The sequence below is a fragment of the Aquarana catesbeiana genome, linkage group LG04, assembly GCF_042186555.1.
Source record: "Aquarana catesbeiana isolate 2022-GZ linkage group LG04, ASM4218655v1, whole genome shotgun sequence".
Lineage (NCBI taxonomy): Eukaryota > Metazoa > Chordata > Amphibia > Anura > Ranidae > Aquarana > Aquarana catesbeiana.
In genome coordinates, this window is record NC_133327.1 from 525,400,823 (window position 1) to 525,421,163 (window position 20,341).

The window sequence follows — 20,341 nt, forward strand, 5'->3', positions numbered from 1 at the left end:
AAATCTACAGGCATGATCGACATGTAATAAAACTGTTAGAGGGGCTTGGGAAAAACAAAAACAGCTGTGTTAATGCTAGTGACAGACTGAATATGCAAATTTTTTGCCTTTAATTCCACTTTAATCTATGTAGAATAATACTACGTTGTATAATTTATTCCATTGTCACAGCAACCTGGTCACAAAGGGTACTCTTGAGAATATCATGGTAATTTGTAACACTGAAAATGTTATCTGTAGATTTAAATGTGTTTTATTTATTTGCTTTACAGATGTCCAGGAACCTTATGCTGTTGTTGTACTTCTAGAACAAGATTTAGTAGTTATCGATCTTGCACAAAATGGGTAAGATTTTGTTATTCACACTCTCATACCTATGTATACTTTGTAATGGAAAATCCAAATAATTTTCTTACACAGTACTTTTGATCTAAAACTAATATCTCACCTAGGATTTTGGAGGTCTGAATACTCACGAGCATCTCTGGTGGACTGCCAGTGATTGTGACTCTGCCTGTCTATCGCATCGCTCTTATGCTTCAGCAAAGAGCCTCACTCATTCTTCCTCTATTGTTAAATTAATATTCTGAGAGAAAGGGTGCACCCACTGAAAGGACCATGGCTGGCTGGTGGATCTTGAAATTCAAGTTCAAATGTCTAGGCACCAGAGCCCAAAAGATCTAAAAAGCTGGTGAATCAATTCACCAGGATATGTCAAAAAAAAAAAAAAAAAATAGAAGTATAGAGTGAAGTGATCCCTCACTGCATATTGATCCTCCCTATTGGTCAGTGAATTCACCCATCACCAAAGGACCAATGGGAAGGAACCGGGCCACACTCAGCTTTTACAGGAAAAGTTAATTTTTGCATATAAATTCAACTGTATCTTTGGAGCTATTTGTACATTTTTAAACGTTCAGTTTGAATTACCTGGATTTGTGATTGGAATATGTGTGTATTTAAAAGCCGGCTTTTTCTTTATTTTTTTTTTTGTTATTTTTTTATTACAGATATCCTATATTTGAAAACCCTTATCCACTGAGCATACATGAGTCGCCTGTAACATGTTGTGAGTACTTTGCAGACTGCCCCTCAGACCTTATCCCTGCACTTTATTATGTTGGGGCCCGGCAAAAACGGCAGGGTTACAGTAAAAAGGTATGCAAGAAATGTGGCAATTTGTTCAACTTCTATTATGTTCGCACACAATGACTGGTACATTTTATGAGCTGTTTTTTTATTACAGGAATGGCCTATCAGTGGTGGTAACTGGGGTGTTGGCACACAGAGCTATCCGGAGATAATAATCACAGGGTATGTTGCAAACAAACAAATGGATATCATTCCTGACTATCACATGTATCTTGGTTTTGTCCAGTCAATGTTTTTGTCTGGCATTGTGCAATCAGAAGCAATAAGTACTGCAATAGAGAAAAAGCCTTTTTACAAACAAAAGTTTAAAATATTTGTTTCTCTTTCATTGGAGGATGCAACTCTGTCATGAATAATCACCTACTGGGTATAGGACTATCTGCAGGAGTAAGTCTCTAGGTCAGGGGTCGCAAACTGGCAGCCCTCCAGCTGTTGCGAAACTACAAGTCCCATGAGGCATTGCAAGGCTGACAGTTACAAGCATGACTCCCACAGGCATGATGGGACTTTTGGTTTTGCAAAACAGCTGGAGGGCCGGCAGTTTGAGACCCCTGCTCAAGGTACATCTAAAAACAAGACATTCCAGGGGGAAGCCCCTGCTTGAGGCCAGCTTCTCTGCCCCCTTCCCTCCACACTGGAGCAACTCTGTTATTTGCATAGCTTCTAGGAGTCAGGACATACAATTTTCCTCCTGGAAATATTGGTTCCTTTGGTTTTATGTCAGGCAAGTTACTGGCTGGTTAACATGCCAGATAATATAGACCCTGGGTGTCTTTCCAGTGTCAGTAAGAGTGCATGCATTTTCTTTTTTTTTTTTTTTGACAGCCTGTGGGGTTTTTTCCTAGGAGGGCAAATACGCCTGGTCAACTAAATGGCCTGTCACAGTGTCCCAATTACAGGCCAACAGTAACTTGGCTTCAGCTGGAGGTTTCCTGCCATTGCATCACATAAAAATAATAAAGCTAAAACCCACGCCGTGGAGAAAAATAAAATTGCAAATTGATGAATAAATACAAGATATACATATATGTGTGCATTTACACACCCACCCACATGTACATATGTAATAGGGCTGCCGCTGTAGTGTAAGGTGAGTACCCCAAAAAAAATGTGATAACAGAAAATTTATACTCACTACAGTAAACCACTGTACTCTGTACTCTAACATTCCTGAAGAGGATATGTGGTCCTTATTTGAGATTAGAAGAAAAGATTTAATCTAAATTGCAGAAAGGGTTCTTTACTGTTAAAGCATTAAAATGGGTACTAGCTGCGATTGTTGGCAACTTGATAAGACTTTTAGATTACTTAGAAGTATATATGGGAACTGTTGGAAAATAAAAATCACATACACAGATAAGCTCAATATGTCCAGAGCTTCTGGATGAATTCAAATGAATACTTAATGTCTCCCATCAGTTAGAACTCATGCCACTTGCCCTGCGCTACTGTGTTGATGGGCTTCTGTGTTATCTACTCCAAATATTCAGCTTCTTCTCAGTGGATTCCAGCCTAAGGTGTTAAGAGGAGTCCTGGTCACCCTATCGGTCCAGGGGACTTGTTTGCTTGGGGAAGCTCATCTCCCAATCCACATACTGAAGCTCAAAGTGATTTGGTTATTCCCTTTCTGCAGGACCACTTAACTACAAGGACATCTTACCTGTATTCAATCCATTTGGGAGGAACCAGAGGTCTTGTTACTCAAAAGTTAACCAGATTCTTGCTTGAGTGAATCTTCACATTCCAGCACGGTCTACCGTGCACATTCTAGGTGTGGTAAACTGGCATGCAAACTTCCTCTGACTACAATATCTGTACTCAGGAGAATGGTCTCCTTTGGGGCAACAAAGCCTTATATTGCCTGTGATGATGTGAGCAAAGACTGCAGGCAGATGCATCAATAGGTTTGACAGTCAGCATAACACCAATCAAAGATCTGCTCAAACAATGGGAAACTGCTTCATACCGTAGTACAGACCATAATGTTAAAACAATTTTTATATATATAGATTGTGTATATGTATTTTTTTTTTTTAAATGTATTCACTCACATGTATGAACAAGATTACAGTCTCATCAAAAGTACCAAGCCGCCACCTTCCCTCAGGTTTCAGTCCAGTATACTAGAGCTGCATGATTTATTTGTTAAAAAACCGCAATCTCGATTCAACCCCCCTCACGATCTTAATCCGGCATTTCCACAATTCTGTGCAGAGTTGTTCTCTGCTCACAGCTGACAGCTGTCAAAAAAAAAAAAGGCAGCCTGCCAAGTTTATCACAACATTGCCCAGCGCTGAGATAAAAGAGAAACAATATATGTCTTGGTTCTTTTAGATCAATAGAATGAACTTTGGTCTGTAAATGAGGTCAGTTTAACCACAAAGACGGAGGTTCCATTCACGTCTCTGTTGCAGAATTGCTGCGATTCTGCCCGTGATTTGAAATGGCGGCAAATCGTGGGATGCCCGTGCGTTCCCTGTCACTTTCAATAGCACCCCAAACGTGGCTCAATTTTGCCACGATTCGTCGTGCGACAATTGCGGTAACATTACGCAATCAGAATTGTGGGACACCTGTCGCCCCAAAGAAGTACAAGCGCTTCTTTTGGGCGACCGGTGTCTTGCAATTCTGTTTGCGCTAAATTACCACGATTGTCGCCCAGTATACTAAGATGTGAACAGAGCCTAAGCCTTTTTCTGACATTTGTTGCTTACAAGTTAAAATCAGTATTTTTTGCTAGAAAATTACTTGGAACCCCCAAACACATATATATATATATATATATATATATATATATATATATATATATATATATATATATATATATATATATATATATATATATATATATATATATATATATATATATATATATATTATTTTAGCAGACACCCTAGAGAATAAAATTGCGGTTGTTGCAATATTTTATGTCACACTTGTATTTGCACGCGGTCTTTCAAAAGCAATTTTTTGGGAAGTATAGGTTATATGCTAAAGTAGACCTGGAAAAGTCAAGTGTTTATGAATTCTTAACCATTGTAAACAACTGAATGTGTATAGATAGAGGGACCAGTCCTTAATCTTGATTTTTAATTTTATATTGACTTTTATGAGACCTGAATTAAGTTTGTTTAATTTTAAGTGTTTTTGTGCCATTGTAGCCTATATCAAAAGTGCATTTGTTGGTATACAGTTTCTAATACACTTCAGGGGGTATATATATCTATATCTGTCTGTGTGTGTGTGTGTATGTATATATGCCACTAATTGAATAACCTGCCTGCTTAAGCTCTCTGTCCACGCCAACAACACTACACACGGCCGTCGTGTAAGCAGCTGTATATAGTGTGGGGCGTGGACTTAGTCCCCCTGAGCCATGATTGGCCAAAGGCACCCTGCCTTTGGCCAATTATGGCTCTCTCAGCAGAGCGCGCTATTATTGTCCAAAGTATGCAGGTCAGGTGCATGCTTTGGCCAATCATCATACAGAAATGCACTGCGATCTCGCAGTGCATTATGGGGCATTCTGCAGCGCTCAAATTTCCCCCAAACTCCCTATAATATTCGCTGTTCTGCGAACGGGCGAACACCCGATGTTCGAGTTGAACTTATGTTGGACCCGAACATCGAGATCATCCCTAGTAGACACTGACAATACCCACAACAAAACATTTTCCTGGTTTGCATTTAAAAAGTCAAAACAGTGTGACAAATTATCAGCCACCCTTGGATACAGTTGAAAACCAAATCCTGAGGTAGTTCCCGACTACCTAAATTAACATATCAGCTGGTTGGTACACATTGCCATGGCTTAGCTTTACAGTGTGTCAATTTTAACTTGGCATGACAAGTTTCACAGGCGGTATCAACTGTTAAAACTTGCCAGTTGAGCTCAATGGGACTGTACCACAGGCTTGGCTTGCAGTTGTGACACAGTACTTTAATGCAAAATTCCAAACCAGCTAAAAAAAATTCAAGAGGCAGACGTATTTCCTCCTGCACTTACCGTGGGATGGTCTTAAGGAGGCAATAAATACCAGGAGTGTTGTACGTGCAGGGTTCAAGAGTGTTGTACGTGCAGGGTTCAAGAGTGTTGTACGTGCAGGGTTCAAGAGTGTTGTACGTGCAGGGTTCAAGAGTGTTGTACGTGCAACATTCAAGGCTCATTGGTCACTTTTGGAACTAAAATGACATTACCTTATACCCCAAATCTCCCCCCTCCCCCAGTACAGTGCTCTTCTACCAACTGCAAATTTCCCTCTTTGACCGTACCAGATGGATGAATGCAGCTGCAGAAGAGCAGGATACCGCAGGACACTGGTTATCTCAGGGGCGCACAGTCTTCCAGAGCTATTGCCACCAGACACGCACAGGCTTCCTATCAATGCAGGGATACAGAGAGACAAAGCATAGTTGAGATCACTCAGTCAGGACTGCCTGAACTAGACAAGCAGTATCCGCAAATACTGCCACGTGCTCATGCCACGGCCAGCGCCAGCTGCTCTATTTAAGTATAATCCCAACTTTCTCCAGTCTCTTTTGGCAGAGGTGCCAGTACTTGGCCTGAAAAAAGCTCTGCCTGGATAAGTGGATGCAGCATCAAGCTATCAAGGGGTTCTTACACTTGCAGAACCAAACACTAACCTGCTTGTTAAAAAAAAGTACAAATTTTTACGAACATTCACGGAAAGCTGTAAAAATCTTATTTTTTTTTTCAAACTAGCGGTGAATTTCCAGACGGTTGACAATCAAGTCTTCTACATATACAAAAAATAGAAGCTGCATTCCAGAACTTTACTGCAAACTTTATTCAACTACAGGATCATGGAAAATCGCTGAGTGTCCCCCACTATTGTGTTTCACTCACAAAGACCTTATATGTAGAGTATATACTGTAAATAAGCGTGAAAAGCACCATTTGTGAGCGTGCTCATGATATCGTTTTAAGAGCAGATTTAAACAGCTAAAATAGCTCATTACCCATATTTTAACTGCCATACTATGACTTAAAGCTAAAAATGGAAGCAAGGTATCTTCACATCAGGGAGATATGTCAGTGGAGACCTTCACATTCAAAATCCATAAACTAAAAAATTTAAATGATTAGGTGTGCACAATAACATATGGGAGCGTTGGGGTCTGTATATATATCTTAAAACATTCCTGGACAGTATCTGAGGACGCCATGTGAGCGCACCCCAACATTCCCTTCCCCTCCAATTCATTCTTCAGCCTCTTAGGGTCACCCAGGGTGTCCTATCGATCTTCTTCCCTCTTTTATCTTCTCTACTGAAAAGAAAAGGCGGAGTTACTTATTCTTAGTTCTGCCTTTTAAACAGACTATTGATATTTGATTATTTTCTTCCATAATGTTTTCTGCTAATAAAAAGTACTTGTGTTAATGTGTGTGTTTTTGTTTTTTTTTTGTTTTTTTTATATTCTAGTCATGCAGATGGATCGATCAAATTTTGGGATGCTTCAGCAAGTATGTCATTTCAATATTAGAATTGTTAACAGTACCTGTGTTACAGCCAATTTAGCAAAGATAAGTGTCAGATGAGTGTAGAATAAAATCTACTCGTATACCTGTATGTATATTTTGAAAAAATTCGAAATGACACCTAGACAAAACATCTGCCATTGCCTGGTCTGTTCTCTACTAAAACATAATTTTGCTATATTTCTAAAAATTGCTTCATAAATAACATGTTCATTAAAAAATGCAGTACACTTGTGAAAATACACAGCAGACAGTGTCCAGTTTGTAACCTGTTTTGTTTTATGCATTTATTCATGTTTGGATAAATTCTAAAACTGCTAGAACCATCCACCTTGAGCATGAAGGGATAAATTTATATTATAAATTTATATTCATCTTTTTAGACCTCTATGTTGTGAAAAACTATAACCATCCTAATAGAAATTTTACTAATACGTGTTAGTGTTTCAATAGCAAAACCTTTTTTGGCAATGAAAACTTCAAGACGTATTGGTAGAGGAGTGTTGGGTACAGTTTTCACAACATTTTCAAAATGTAAAAAACATGTTATACTTGCCTACTGTGTGCAATGGTTTTGCACCGAGAAGCCCTGATCCTCCTTTTCTCAGGTCCCCTGCTAACACTCCTGGCCCCTCCCCCCTTTGAGTAACCCCCTCAGCAAGCTGCTTTCAAGGGGGGTACTTGTGAAGGCTCACTCATTTGCCCTGCCCCCCGCTTCCTCATCATCGGATTTGATTGACAGCAGCAGCCAGGAGCCAATGGCTCCCACTACTATCAATCTGCCCTTTGAGGAGGGTGAGAGCTGCTACTCTAATGCGCAGTGCTGGATCAAAATTGGGCTCAGGTAAATATAAGAGGGGAGGCTGGGGGAGGGGAAACCTAGACAGTTTTTTTTTTACTTTAATGTGGAGAATGCATTAAGGTGTTGGAAAAAAAAAAAACAGAGACTTTAAAACTACTTTAAAAACAGGAATCCAGCAGGAGAGGACATTCACCCAAGTTTAAAAATCCAAGCGCCATATGAAAAATTCTTAGGAGTCCAAAGTCTGGTTTTTGTTCAACTGACAGGCAGGGCAGAGGACAGCCAACGTTTTTTTGGGGCCACACAAGTCCCCTTCATTAGGGCTGGGTGAAATGGCCGAATGTTCACAGTAGAAGATCAGCACTGACCGTTGTTTCTAACATCCTCTGCCTAGGAGTACTTTTGAGTCCTTTTAACATTCTGCCACTTCACCCAGCCCTGATGAAAGGGGACTGTGTGGCCCCTGAAATGCATTGGCTGTCCTTTGCCCTGCTTGTTTTAACCAGTTGAAAAGGCTTTGGACTCCTAAGGATCCTTTTCACCTATTCCACTTGGCAATGAAACCTTCAGAAGGTCTAACCCTCCTCTACTCCAAAAAAAAGTTTTGCTTACACAAGTACTTTAACTGTAGCTACAGTCAGTGGGTCAGTGAATAAGGGCTGGAACCTCTTTCGGTTTTTACCATCCTCTTTGGACATCTTGAGGACAATGTCACTAGTACAAGATGTGAAGGACACAAACAGCAAGGAAGGTACAGTTAGACATCTATCAGCTTTATATTGCTGTCTGTCCCCATTAAATATGATTTCTCAACTCAACCTTTTGTGTGTAGCAGCCCCCTTAATACTTACCTAAGCCCCATCTCTGTCCAGTGATGTGCACGAGTGACTCGGTCATCCGGGACTCTCCCTCCTGATTAGCTGAGACACAGCAGTGGTGCCTTTGGCTACCACTGCTGTCAGTTAGCCAATCAGGAGAGAGGAGGGCACGGCTGAACAATAGCTCCCTGTCTGAATGGATACATGGAGCTGCGGCTCGTCTCAGGTGCCCCATAGCAAGCTGCTTGCTGTGGGGGCACTCCACAGAAGGAAGGGGCCAAGAGCACCGAAGAGGGACCCGAGAAGAGGATCCAGGCTGCTCTGTGGAAAACCATTGCACAGAGCAGTTAAGTATGACATGTTTGTTATTTTTAAAGAAAAAAAAAAACAAGACTTTAGTATCGCTTTAAAGTTTTGTTTGGTGATGTACTTTAATATCTATCTATAGATTTGAATTGTATACATACATTAAATTATACCTGTACATTGTGACTGCCATATTTACTCAATAGATTTGAATTGTATACATACATTAAATTATACCTGTACATTGTGACTGCCATATTTACTCACTACATATTTCAGCTTTGCTTTATCTTAATCTCAGTGTTCAGAGAACTATAAATGTTCACTGGAAGTGATTACATCACTTTGTAGTTATATCAATAATTGTCAGTATCAATAATTGTGATCTGGTTACACATATAGGGGCCAGTATATCAATTTGAAATTACTAAGAACTGCCAATATTTCCCTACAGCCAGAAAACAGATTGACAATTCTGATGCTGACTTAGCTGACTAAGTGAAGCATCACTTTATCTAGTGAACACGTTGATATATTAGACCCGTAGTCTCAAATGTCTTTCCAAAAATGTTGATTTTGATGGACAGCCACTAAATGGACAAGTTATTATATTTGCATTTGTGTATAAATGATGTGAAAAACTAATATATGGTAAGCATGCAAATAAGCTTGAAAAAAAATGCTTTGTTCAAGTGCACATGCGCCCATACTATGAACATTAATACATGTACAGTGGGGATGGAAAGTATTCAGACCCCCTTAAATTTTTCACTCTGTTATATTGCAGCCATTTGCTAAAATCATTTAAGTTCATTTTTTTCCTCAATAATGTACACACAGCACCCCATATTGACAGAAAAACACAGAATTGTTGACATTTTTGCAGATTTATTAAAAAAGAAAAACTGAAATATCATATGGTCCTAAGTATTAAGACCCTTTGCTCAGTATTTAGTAGAAGCACCCTTTTGATCTAATATAGCCATGAGTTTTTGGAAAAGATGCAACAGGTTTTTCACACCTGGATTTGGGGATCCTCAGCCATTGCTCCTTGCAGATCCTCTCCAGTTCTGTCAGGTTGGATGGTAAACGTTGGTGGACAGCCATTTTTAGGTCTCTCCAAAGATGCTTAATTGGGTTTAAGTCAGGGCTCTGGCTGGGTCATTCAAGAACAGTCACAGAGTTGTTGTGAAGCCACTCCTTCGTTATTTTAGCTGTGTGTCTTGTTTGAAGGTAAACCTTCGGCCCTGGGGTCCTGAGCACTCTGGAGAAGGTTTTTGTCCAGGATATCCCTGTATTTGGCCGCATTCATCTTTCCCTCGATTGCAACCAGTTGTCCTGTGCCTGCAGCTGAAAAACACCCCCACAGCAGGATGCTGCCACCACCATGCTTCACTGTTGGGACTGTATTGGACAGGTGATGAGCAGTGCCTGGTTTTCTCCACACCTGCCGCTTAGAATTAAGGCCAAAAAGTTCTATCTTGGTCTCATCAGACCAGAGAATCTTATTTCTCACCATCTTGGAGTCCTTCAGGTGTTTTTTTTTTTTTTTTTTTTTATAAGCAAACTCCATGCGGGCTTTCATGTGTCTTGCACCGAGGAGAGGCTTCCGTCGGGCCACTCTGCCACAAAGCCCCAACTGGTGGAGGGCTGCAGTGATGGTTGACTTTCTACAACTTTCTCCCAACTGCATCTCTGGAGCTCAGCCACAGTGATCTTTGGGTTCTTCTTTACCTCTCTCACCAAGGCTCTTCCCCCCCGATAGCTCAGTTTGGCCAGACGGCCACCTCTAGGAAGGGTTCTGGTCGTCCCAAACGTCTTCCATTTAAGGATTGAGGCTACTGTGCTCTTAGGAACCTTAAGTGCAGCAGAAATTTTTTTGTAACCTTGGCCAGATCTGTGCCTTGCCACAATTCTGTCTCTGAGCTATTCAGGCAGTTCCTTTGACCTCATGATTCTCATTTGCTCTGACGTGCACTGTGAGCGGTAAGGTCTTATATAGACAGGTGTGTGGCTTTCCTAAACAAGTCAAATCAGTATAATCAAACACAGCTGGACTCAAATGAAGGTGAAGAACCATCTCAAGGATGATCAGAAGAAATGGACAGCACCTGAGATAAATATGAGTGTCACAGCAAAGGGTCTGAATACTTGGTGCCATGTGATATTTCAGTTTTTCTTTTTTAATAAATCTGCAAAAATGTCAACAATTCTGTGTTTTTCTGTCAATATAGGGTGCTGTGTGTACATTAATGAGGAAAAAAATGAACTTAAATGATTTTAGCAAATGGCTGCAATATAACAAAGAGTAAAAAATGTAAGGGGGTCTGAATATATATTATATATAATACCGCTTTTTTGGTCAAATATAAAAGATGATGTTAAGCAAAGTAAATGGATACCAAACATGTCACGCTTTAAAATTGCGCACGCTCATGGAATGGCAACAAACTACAGTACTTTAAATTATCCATAGGTGACGATTTCAAAGCATTTGCAAGTTACCAATTTATATTTACACTGGAGGTCTGGTGCTAGTTATTGCTCTCACTCTGACAGTCACGGTGATGCCTTACATGTGCAGTGCAATCACTGTTTACATGCGTGCGGGACTGAAGTGTGCGTTTGCCTCTGTGTGTGAGCATGGGGTGACGGGCGTTTTTTTAAACATCAGCAATAGCATCTCCCCCATCTCTCCTTTTGGCCTCCAATGCAGCTGATCAGACAAACATCGGTCTGATCGGCTGCTTCACTGGCTGCATACCTGGAACCGGAAGTGACAAAATAGTCATGGCTTCCTGAAAACACGCAGTGGGAGGAACAGCTTCAGTTTCTCTCACTCTGAGGCTGGAGACAGCCACATCATTACTGGACTTCCCTGATCGCTCTGGAGAGAGCTGTAAAGGTGATGACGGGGGTGGGTGGGACCACCTTCCACCACCTGTAAAAGTATTCCAGCGGAGTACTTGGAGTACTTTTTACAGTACTTTGTAAAAGCCCTTGGAGTACTTTTACATTGAAAGAGAATCACTGGGGCTAAAAAAATGACCCCGCAAACATGGTTGTAGCCTCAACCATGATCTTGGTATAACCGCTTCCCTACCATGACATGCATATATACTGTGGCTGGTAGGTAAGCAGTTAGTTTTACTAAACTCACAACAGTAAAATCAGTCTATATATGCAGTAAAGCATGCTTGTTATACTCACTGTGGAATCTAAGGGGTTAATCCTGCGCATTATGTAAAAAGGCTGTTTGGTCCTGTCTTCATCTGATCCTCCCTTTCTTCCACAGTCCCCAATCCATCTCCTAATAGTACCGAGCCTTTGGGGGCGCGCTGCACATGCTTAGTTTGGTCTTTAGTGCTAGAGAGGTGTTTTTTTTTTTTTTTTTTTTTTTTTTGGGAGGGTGCATGTGCTCAGCACAGGGCCAATCGACACTCTCCAGACAAAGTCAGAAGTCAGCAGCCTCATAGGACAGTCAGAGGAAAATGAAAACTCCTCCTACAAGCTTTAACCAGTGCTCGGACACTGATAGTCACAAGACTGCTATATACTGCTGATGAGAAAAAGTATTTAGCAGTTTATACTTACTAAAAAAATGTCCATGTTGTGTGTACTGTGGGAGACCAGATATAGTGAATGCAGGGTCCTGGGTTTAGTTACATTTTAAGGCCTTGTTCACAACAGTTCAAAATGGCTTTACAGGTTACACCCTATTTTCGTTCAAATTGTTGCAACTAAGAAAAAGGTTCCTGCACTACTTTTCTGCAATTTCATTGCGACTTGCATTGACTTCTGTTAAAGGAAGTCACAAGCTGCTTGAAATCCCGGATGGTGTGAACCAGGGCTAAAGGTCACAACAGAGGAGCTAAAGTTGTGTTCTGGTCAGTTTCTAACCACTTACAAGAACCTGCTGGTTACTTTAGAAAGCTAGCAGGCTGCTATAGAAAACAAGAGAAGAGGAACCAAGATTTGGGGTGTCTGTAAGACAAGTTTCTGCAGACTATAGCTACAAAGGTCAATGAGGGTTTGTAATGAAGTGATTTTACTGCTTGTTGAGAATATATAAATACCATGGGCACAGGTGCACTTTAATCCCTTGACGACGACTTGATACAAATATGTGGCCCCACTGCACTGGGCTTTTTTGCATGGGGCTGCATATTTGCATACCTTCCTTTGCAATCGTTTGGACCAGGAGAGTTTATTTTGTTCATTGGTAGGTTATGGTAGTAACAAGAAATATACAGCTAAATTTAGAAAAAAAAATTAGATGTTTTATAATTCAGGTGAGAAACTTCCTTTCTATTTGTTTTAAAATTCACCTGGATGTACAAAGTAGTTGTGGTGATGTACAGTTTTACTAACACATGTGAAAGTTGCAAAATTGTGCTTGGGCATTAGGATTTGTTTTACCCTTCAGCATTAAGGGGTTAAAAAAGATTTCCACAATTGGTAGAAAACAAGTGTCCTTTCCATACTGTAGGAGAGGAATGACCTAGACCTTTCCTTTTCAACAATTTGTTCCAGAACCCTTTGAGTCGATTACAATATTCCCAATTATGTTGTCTTGTCTTTTTCTAGTAAACTTGCAAATGTTGTACAAATTAAAGACCGCAAAAGTGTTTGAGAAATCGCGAAACAAAGAGGACAAGGCCAGCACGGATATCGTTGATGAGGATCCCTATGCTATCCAGATGATTTCCTGGTGTCCTGAAAGCAGGATACTCTGTATTGCAGGTGTTTCAGCCCATGTAATAATCTATAGGTTCAGCAAACAGGAAGCGACAACAGAGGTCATCCCGGTAAAAATCATTTTTGTTTACATCCTTTTTCTTGTGGGAACTAAGCCTTTTAGTGCCTGTCTAAACTAAGAATGGTAGTCATGTGTTCATGATAAATATTGCTTGACTGCCCTTTACATAAGCTGTTGCTTTCATTTGAGTATTTATCTTATGATGCTTACCTTGAACTCTGCAACTTAAGGTTATTTTTGCATACATATAAATACTGTATTCATCACAATTCCTTTTGTAACGCTTCACCCAATATAAATGTAGCATGATGATTGAATTTGCCAATTTGTGTTGCTTCCATACTATCAATTGCATAGTAAAATGTACAGTACCACGTTGTTTAGGGGCACTAAACCTATAAGACCAAATAATTTAAACAAAAGCAATAAATACACAAGAGGATTTTATGAAGCTGTATGCAGAAAAATATCCAGTAATGGAGCAGAGCATTGTCTCGATTGTCTTCAGTACCAAAGAGCACCTAGAACGTTCACATATATTTTTAATGCATCGTTTCATAGATGACTTGCTGGCCCTGAAATTACCAGCAGAGAGTTTTTTACTGTATTTCTGAATTAAATTATGGAGTTAACAATGGACATCTACTGTATTTCTCTATACTGTGATTAAAAAAATAAACTAAATGCAATTTATTCCAATTATGTATTGATTAACTATTTTTACATATAACATGTCACAAACGGGTCTGTATCACAGAGAGAGACAGTCCAGGAAATACAGGAGTGTACCTGTGGTTGTATGCAGGCACTGGTGTCAGAGGCACTCAGATATTCGAGTCAGGATTGTCTGGGGTCACTGGGTGCTCTGGGGTGCAGTTGGAAAGCATGGAGGAGGCACAGGACTAGGGGGTGCACAGAGGTGTCCAAAACAAAGCACAGGGTTGAGGTAAAGCACAGAGGCTTGGTAAATGGCAAGCAATGTGTTGCCTAGCCCTTTAAGGCAGCACCAGTTTGTTAGCTGCAGTGCCAGCACTCTGGCTAAAACTTGGAAGTGCCTGAGGGGACACGTTTTGGTTAGGGGAGGAAGTAGTGACTGTGACAGAACTTGCATAAGTGCTTAAATCCTTTATATTTTTTATATATATATATTATATTACAAAGACATCGAATAGATACCAGCTGCATCTGGTATCTATTCGATGTCTTTGTAATTTTTTTATAGAAATAAATCTCTTGTGCAGCAATCCTGACTCATCGTGTATGTATATATAATCTCACACACACACACACTTTGCATAATTGCCTGTACAGCACTACTCTGACAGATATAATTGTACATTGGAGAGTCCCTACCAGAACGGTCAGTACATTTCACAGCTCCAGGCCGCTTCTTCAGGACAAGACTGTATAGTATGAGTACATAAAATCTAAGTGAAAAAATAGAACAATTTTTTGTACTGCACATTCTAATGTAATACCAAAGATATTCTCACATGGCAAGAGGTTGCAATAACCTCTTGCCATGTGCATCTGCTGTGTTCACATTAGAGGTTTAAATGCTTTCAGGGAAAAGTTTCTGAAATAGTAAGGATAATAACAATTTTAGCATCTACAAATGATTCTAAAATCACTTCGTTCTAAAATGTATTCTTTGTGGTTTCTTATTTGTATTGTAGTTACTTAGCATCTCATTTTTTGCATCTAGATGCTGGAAGTGCGATTGCTTTATGAGATCAATGATCTAGAGTCTCCAGACATTGAACAAGTGTCAACTCCCAGTGGAGGAACCAACCCACAACCCATTGTTCTGCAGTCTCACCCATCCACAAGTAGTAGTTCTTCTGATGGTATTCGTGACAATGTACCTTGTTTAAAGTAAGTCCTTCAATTATCCTTGACATTCTTTTTCTAAGAACAGTGCAGTTTACCTTTTGAAGACCTGCTGTGTCAAGGCCCATTGTATAAAACTTATGCTTATGGATCTTCTAAGAGTGGTATAAGCAATTGTTTATTGATTTTCATTTCAGAGTTAAGAGCACTCCTTTAAAACAGTCAGCTGGCTATCAAGTAGAACTGGTGATACAACTTGTGTGGGTCAGCGGTGAACCTCCTCAGCAGATAACTAGCCTGGCTGTTAACTCCTCCTATGGCCTGTAAGTTTTATTTTTGTCTTTAATTGCTCAATGGCTGTGTTATTACTGGATTTTGATATCAATAAGAGTGTTTGTTACATGTTTATCGGCTGTTATGCATTAATTAGACAGTATAAGCTGTCTTGTTATCCAGCATGGAGAGTGCAGAACTGAGGCAAATATACTGAGCATGCACATTAGAAAGACACACAATATCTCAATGATCTAGTGTTGGCAAAGATAATTTTTTTTATTTAGTAAAAAAAAAAAAAAAAAAAAGAAAAGTTATTACTATGATTTTGAGGGTCATATAGCCTGAAACAAAAAATATTGTGAGCTTGTTGATGATGCCATTGTCAGATGTTTATACTGAAATATTAAAACAGTATTATATTTATGGAAGTATGCAAAATCTGTGTTTAAGGAGATTTTCAAATTTTTCAATACAACCAATTAATGCAAGTCCATGCTAGTTTGTGTGTGTGTGTGTATATATATATATATATATATATATATATATATATATATATATATATATATATATATATATATATATATATATTAATTTATATTTCAGTGTAAAATAATATCAGATATAATTGGTGATAATACAAAGATTATATAACATCAAATATATGAGTAAAACAGATGATAAATTTTACCACAATCTCTTGCTACATGATGTCATATTTCAACACTTTGTCTTAATAAACTTAGACTTAGTAACACATAGTAAATAGCTCTTACTCTATAGACTTGTGTAAACAAGCTAGGTGTTGACTTTAACATTTGTTATTCCTTCTCAAAACATAGACCTCCAAGCTTACACTTTAAAAATGCATGGACAAAATGTTATATTGTGCACAGAGCTTGATAATTTAATCAAGACTTAATTTACAGTAAAATTAATTCTCTAATGAATTTTATGTTTAAACATATATCATACCAAAATCATTGATAAGACTATTAAAGTCAGTTTATTTGTAACCCTTATTATCATATATATGCATTAATGGGTTTTATGAATATCCAAACAATACATTATGAATATATTATGAAAGAAAAATTATAATTAAAATACATAAACCAATATATGTACAATTATTCACTTAATCATGCATATAATTACTCTAATGTAATAACACCATATATTCAGGATTATAGCTAATATGATTGTTTATGCAGTATATAATACAATAATTGTGAATGAGCCCTATTTTTTTCATAATCCTGAAAACAACAATTAGGTTTGTGAGTTCAGAGTTCCCTAATCTTGTTTATTTTACTAAGTGTCCAGACCTTTAATTTACGATCTAGAGTCTCTTACAAACCCTTTTGTGAAGGTTTCTTAGTTTCAAAGACAATGAACTTTAAGTTAACCTCTTTAAAAAAAAAAAAGGCTTCTGAGTTGTTCATAAAATATATATGAAAAATATATGATATAAAAGCCTTAGGGATTAATTCTTTTTAACTCCAATAGTCCTGACACCATTCATATCTGTGTAGGTAGTGGTACCTAAATTTGTATTGCAAATAAGCTCATTTGTTACAAGTCTGTGCCATCATGTCAGGTAAAAAAGTGGTACAAAGTAATGCTTGGTACTTATTTCCTGTAGTGTTACTAGAAAACAAGTCCCTTGTGTATTAAATTTCCTTCCGCTAAACCACCATGATATCTTCTGCTTTGGTAATGTCTTAAAAGTAATATAATTTATTCTTAAACAATGTTAACTTATTCATAAACATTTTTTGAAGAGTGGAAGTCTTATTAGGTTCACCAGTGGACAGACTATGGACATTCCAGTATTTGCTTAGTGTTACTGAACAGCAAATTAATTTTAAAACAAGGCATCCTAGACCTCTGTAGCTGCAGCCACTATGAGGCAATGAATTCTCATAATTTACAGTAGAAGTAGTTAAATGATACAAGTCTGGACATTACACTTTGCTCTCCCCCCCTCTTCCTGTGCATCTGCTCTGTGTTCACATTAGAGGTTCCAATGCTGTTGAATCACTGCTGGAAAGGAGGACCAGCTGAGCCGCTGAGAGAATAACTTGAACTTATGCAGTAAAATCTGAAAGACTCAATGAGGGCTTGTTTTAAAGATAATTTTTCTGCTTGTTAAGAAAATGTAAACACTAGTGTTGCCATAGCCTGGATAGGTGTTCTCCGAGTTAAAATCCCTTCACCCAACCAAAAAAAAAAATCAAATAGTTTTCTGTACACCTGAAAATGCCACATGACTCAGGAGATAGTTGCAAGTAAGTTTAGGATTGATTTGAATGATTTAGTTTATTTTTTGTTTGTAATTATTTATATTAGGAAATGTGATTTTTTTTTTTTTTTTTTTTTTTTTTTATGTTGTGTGTGTGTTTGTATATGTTGTACTTTTGTTATTAATAAATGTTAAAGAGCAAGACAGCTAAATCCAGCTAATACTTTGCAGTAATTATGCAAGATTAACATGAACCCACTTTTGGTCAGTGGCATGGTTTGTTGTAATTCATCTTAATGAGTGGTGTGCAGAGCAGCTGAATGCATCGGGCCATGTAACAGTCTTTTAGACGTAGATTTAAATCACTTCTGGCAAATGATTTCCTTACATCCCATCTGTCTTGTCTCTTTTTTTAATTGACTGATTTGTTTACAGTGTTGAATGAATTCCTAAACTAAATCCGGCAGAAAATCTTTATCCTGTGTAACAACTCCTTTACATTTCATTTACAGGGTTTACAACCATCATTAAGCATTCTTTAAGATTCCATCCTTAAATTAATATGTTTTAGAAGCTTTTACTAATTGAGTTTATTAGTTACATAGTAAAATTAGAATTTTAGTTACATAGTGATTAGCATGACCTTGTGATCAGAAGTTGGATTTCTACCAGGATGTTATCTCCACGTTTGTATTCTTTCCCTGTGTTTGCGTGAGTTGTTCCAGTTTCTTCCAGCTAGCTGGTAGAATAACTGTAATTTTACCTTAAAAAAAAAAAAAAAAGCACAATTTGCACCCATTTTGACCATAAAATAACCCCGATGTGATTTTAGGAAAAATTAAGTTTTTCTGAAGAGTATGGTTTACAACATAAAATTTGCATACTAAACCTTTCCTTTATATTTAGGGAAGTTTAAAAAGCTGTTAGCAGGAATTATAACAAAAAACTCCAAAGAGATTTTTTAATTTCATGCATGTCAGCTTTTATAAAGGAAGTGGTACTTGGATTAAATTGCTTACTTTTTAAGGGGTAGATCAGTGTGCAGTTTTCATGTACTCTGCAAAAACCAGGGTTAATGTCATCGCTATATAATTTATTGAACTAAATAGTACAATTGCTATCTTACCTAAAGACCAGACCTAATTTGTAAGGATGGCTTGCTGACTAGAAATTGTACCACCTGGTTGGCTTAGTAGACATGGCACCAATATTCAAAAAAGGGCAGATATATATACCTGAAAACTACAGACCAGTCAGCCTAACATAAATAGTTTGTAAATGGTTAGAAGAATTGGTAAGGAACCATGTCTGGGAATCTGTTGATGAAAGTAGTATCAGTGACTAAGTTGGATTTATGAAGAACTATTCTTGCCAGAACAACCTTTTAACCTCCCTGGCGGTATGATTATTTCAGATTTTTGCGTCTCAAAGCTGTACAATTATTTTGCATAGAAATATGGCATTTTATATTGTAAATCTGTAATTCTTAGCAATAACACACTTAGATCTGTCCACCAAGAGTCAAGTAGATATCCCGGGTATGATGAAGTTTGAAACACAAAATCATAAATTATAATATAATAAATATAAATAATTGAAAAAAATAATATACTAATAAAATAAATTTCCCCACGATTCACTATTGCTCAATTCTGCAAGTGTTCTAATTTACTATCGCTGTTTTCTAGCTGGTCTAAAGCCACTTTTGATGTAAAGGGACACTTTTTGGTTGCTGTGGACAATCTCAAGTTTCCAGGCAGAAAGAACAGTATGGAATATAAAGCTGCATGCAGGGCATGGGCCAAAGCACTGGGGGCAAAAGGGAAGTGAAATGATTTCATACATTACTGTAATCTGTAAGATTACAGTACTGTGTGTGTTATGATTTTTAAATTTGCTGCCAGGCTCTGCCCCCATGCGTCGTGACGCTCGCAGGGAACGGAGCCTGGCGCAGAGAGACTTTGGGCAGAGGACGAGGCCCGCAGACAGCGCGGGGGGACATTGCAGGATCCTGGGGACAAGGTAAGTATACCGCACCAGGATCCTGAGATGTAATCCCGAGTGTGGCTCGGGGTTACCGCTAATGGTGCTGAAATTTAACCCCGAGCCACACTCAGGAATACCGTCAGGGAGGTTAACGTGAAGAGGAAAGTTGTAATGTGGTTAGAAGAAGGCATTTGGATGTAGTGTATCTGGATTTTGCTAAGATATTTGATACAGTAACCCAAAAATGCTTAAAGTGATAGTAAAGGTTAAACAATCCTGGTATACTTACCTGCTGTGTGCATTGGTTTGGCAAAGAGTAGCCTGGATCCCCCTCTTAGGTCTCCCACTGATGTTCCTGGCTCCCTCCCCCTCCTGCTGAGTGCCCTATAGCAAGTCACTTACTAAAGTGGCACTCATGCAGGCTCGCTCTTGAGCCACACTGGCTTGCTCTCCCACTCACGCCTCACTAGCTGTGATTGACACAGGAGCCAATGGCTTTCAATCCTTTCTGAGCCAAAGAGGGAGAGCAGTGATGCTGCTTTCATGCACGTCAGGCTCGGGTAAGTATAATGCATAGAATGCATAAAAGTAAAAAAACAACCTGCCTTTTTGAACCACTTTCATTTACAAAATAAGGTCTTTTTGCATTTATGCGCTTGTATGTACCTGG

The 20,341-nt window shown here is 38.6% G+C and overlaps 1 protein-coding gene across 2 annotated transcripts in view; it reads left to right on the plus strand.

The window, feature by feature from the left end:
- STXBP5 (syntaxin binding protein 5) overlaps window positions 1-20,341 on the plus strand; it is a 723,304-nt gene that overhangs the window by 541,581 nt on the left and 161,382 nt on the right. For both annotated transcript variants that reach the window (XM_073627823.1, XM_073627824.1), the window contains exons 11-17: window positions 273-345; window positions 1,011-1,158; window positions 1,247-1,314; window positions 6,597-6,637; window positions 13,166-13,386; window positions 15,043-15,212; window positions 15,365-15,490. In XM_073627823.1, coding sequence (XP_073483924.1) covers window positions 273-345; window positions 1,011-1,158; window positions 1,247-1,314; window positions 6,597-6,637; window positions 13,166-13,386; window positions 15,043-15,212; window positions 15,365-15,490 — 847 coding nt within the window. The remainder of the gene's footprint in view (window positions 1-272; window positions 346-1,010; window positions 1,159-1,246; window positions 1,315-6,596; window positions 6,638-13,165; window positions 13,387-15,042; window positions 15,213-15,364; window positions 15,491-20,341) is intronic.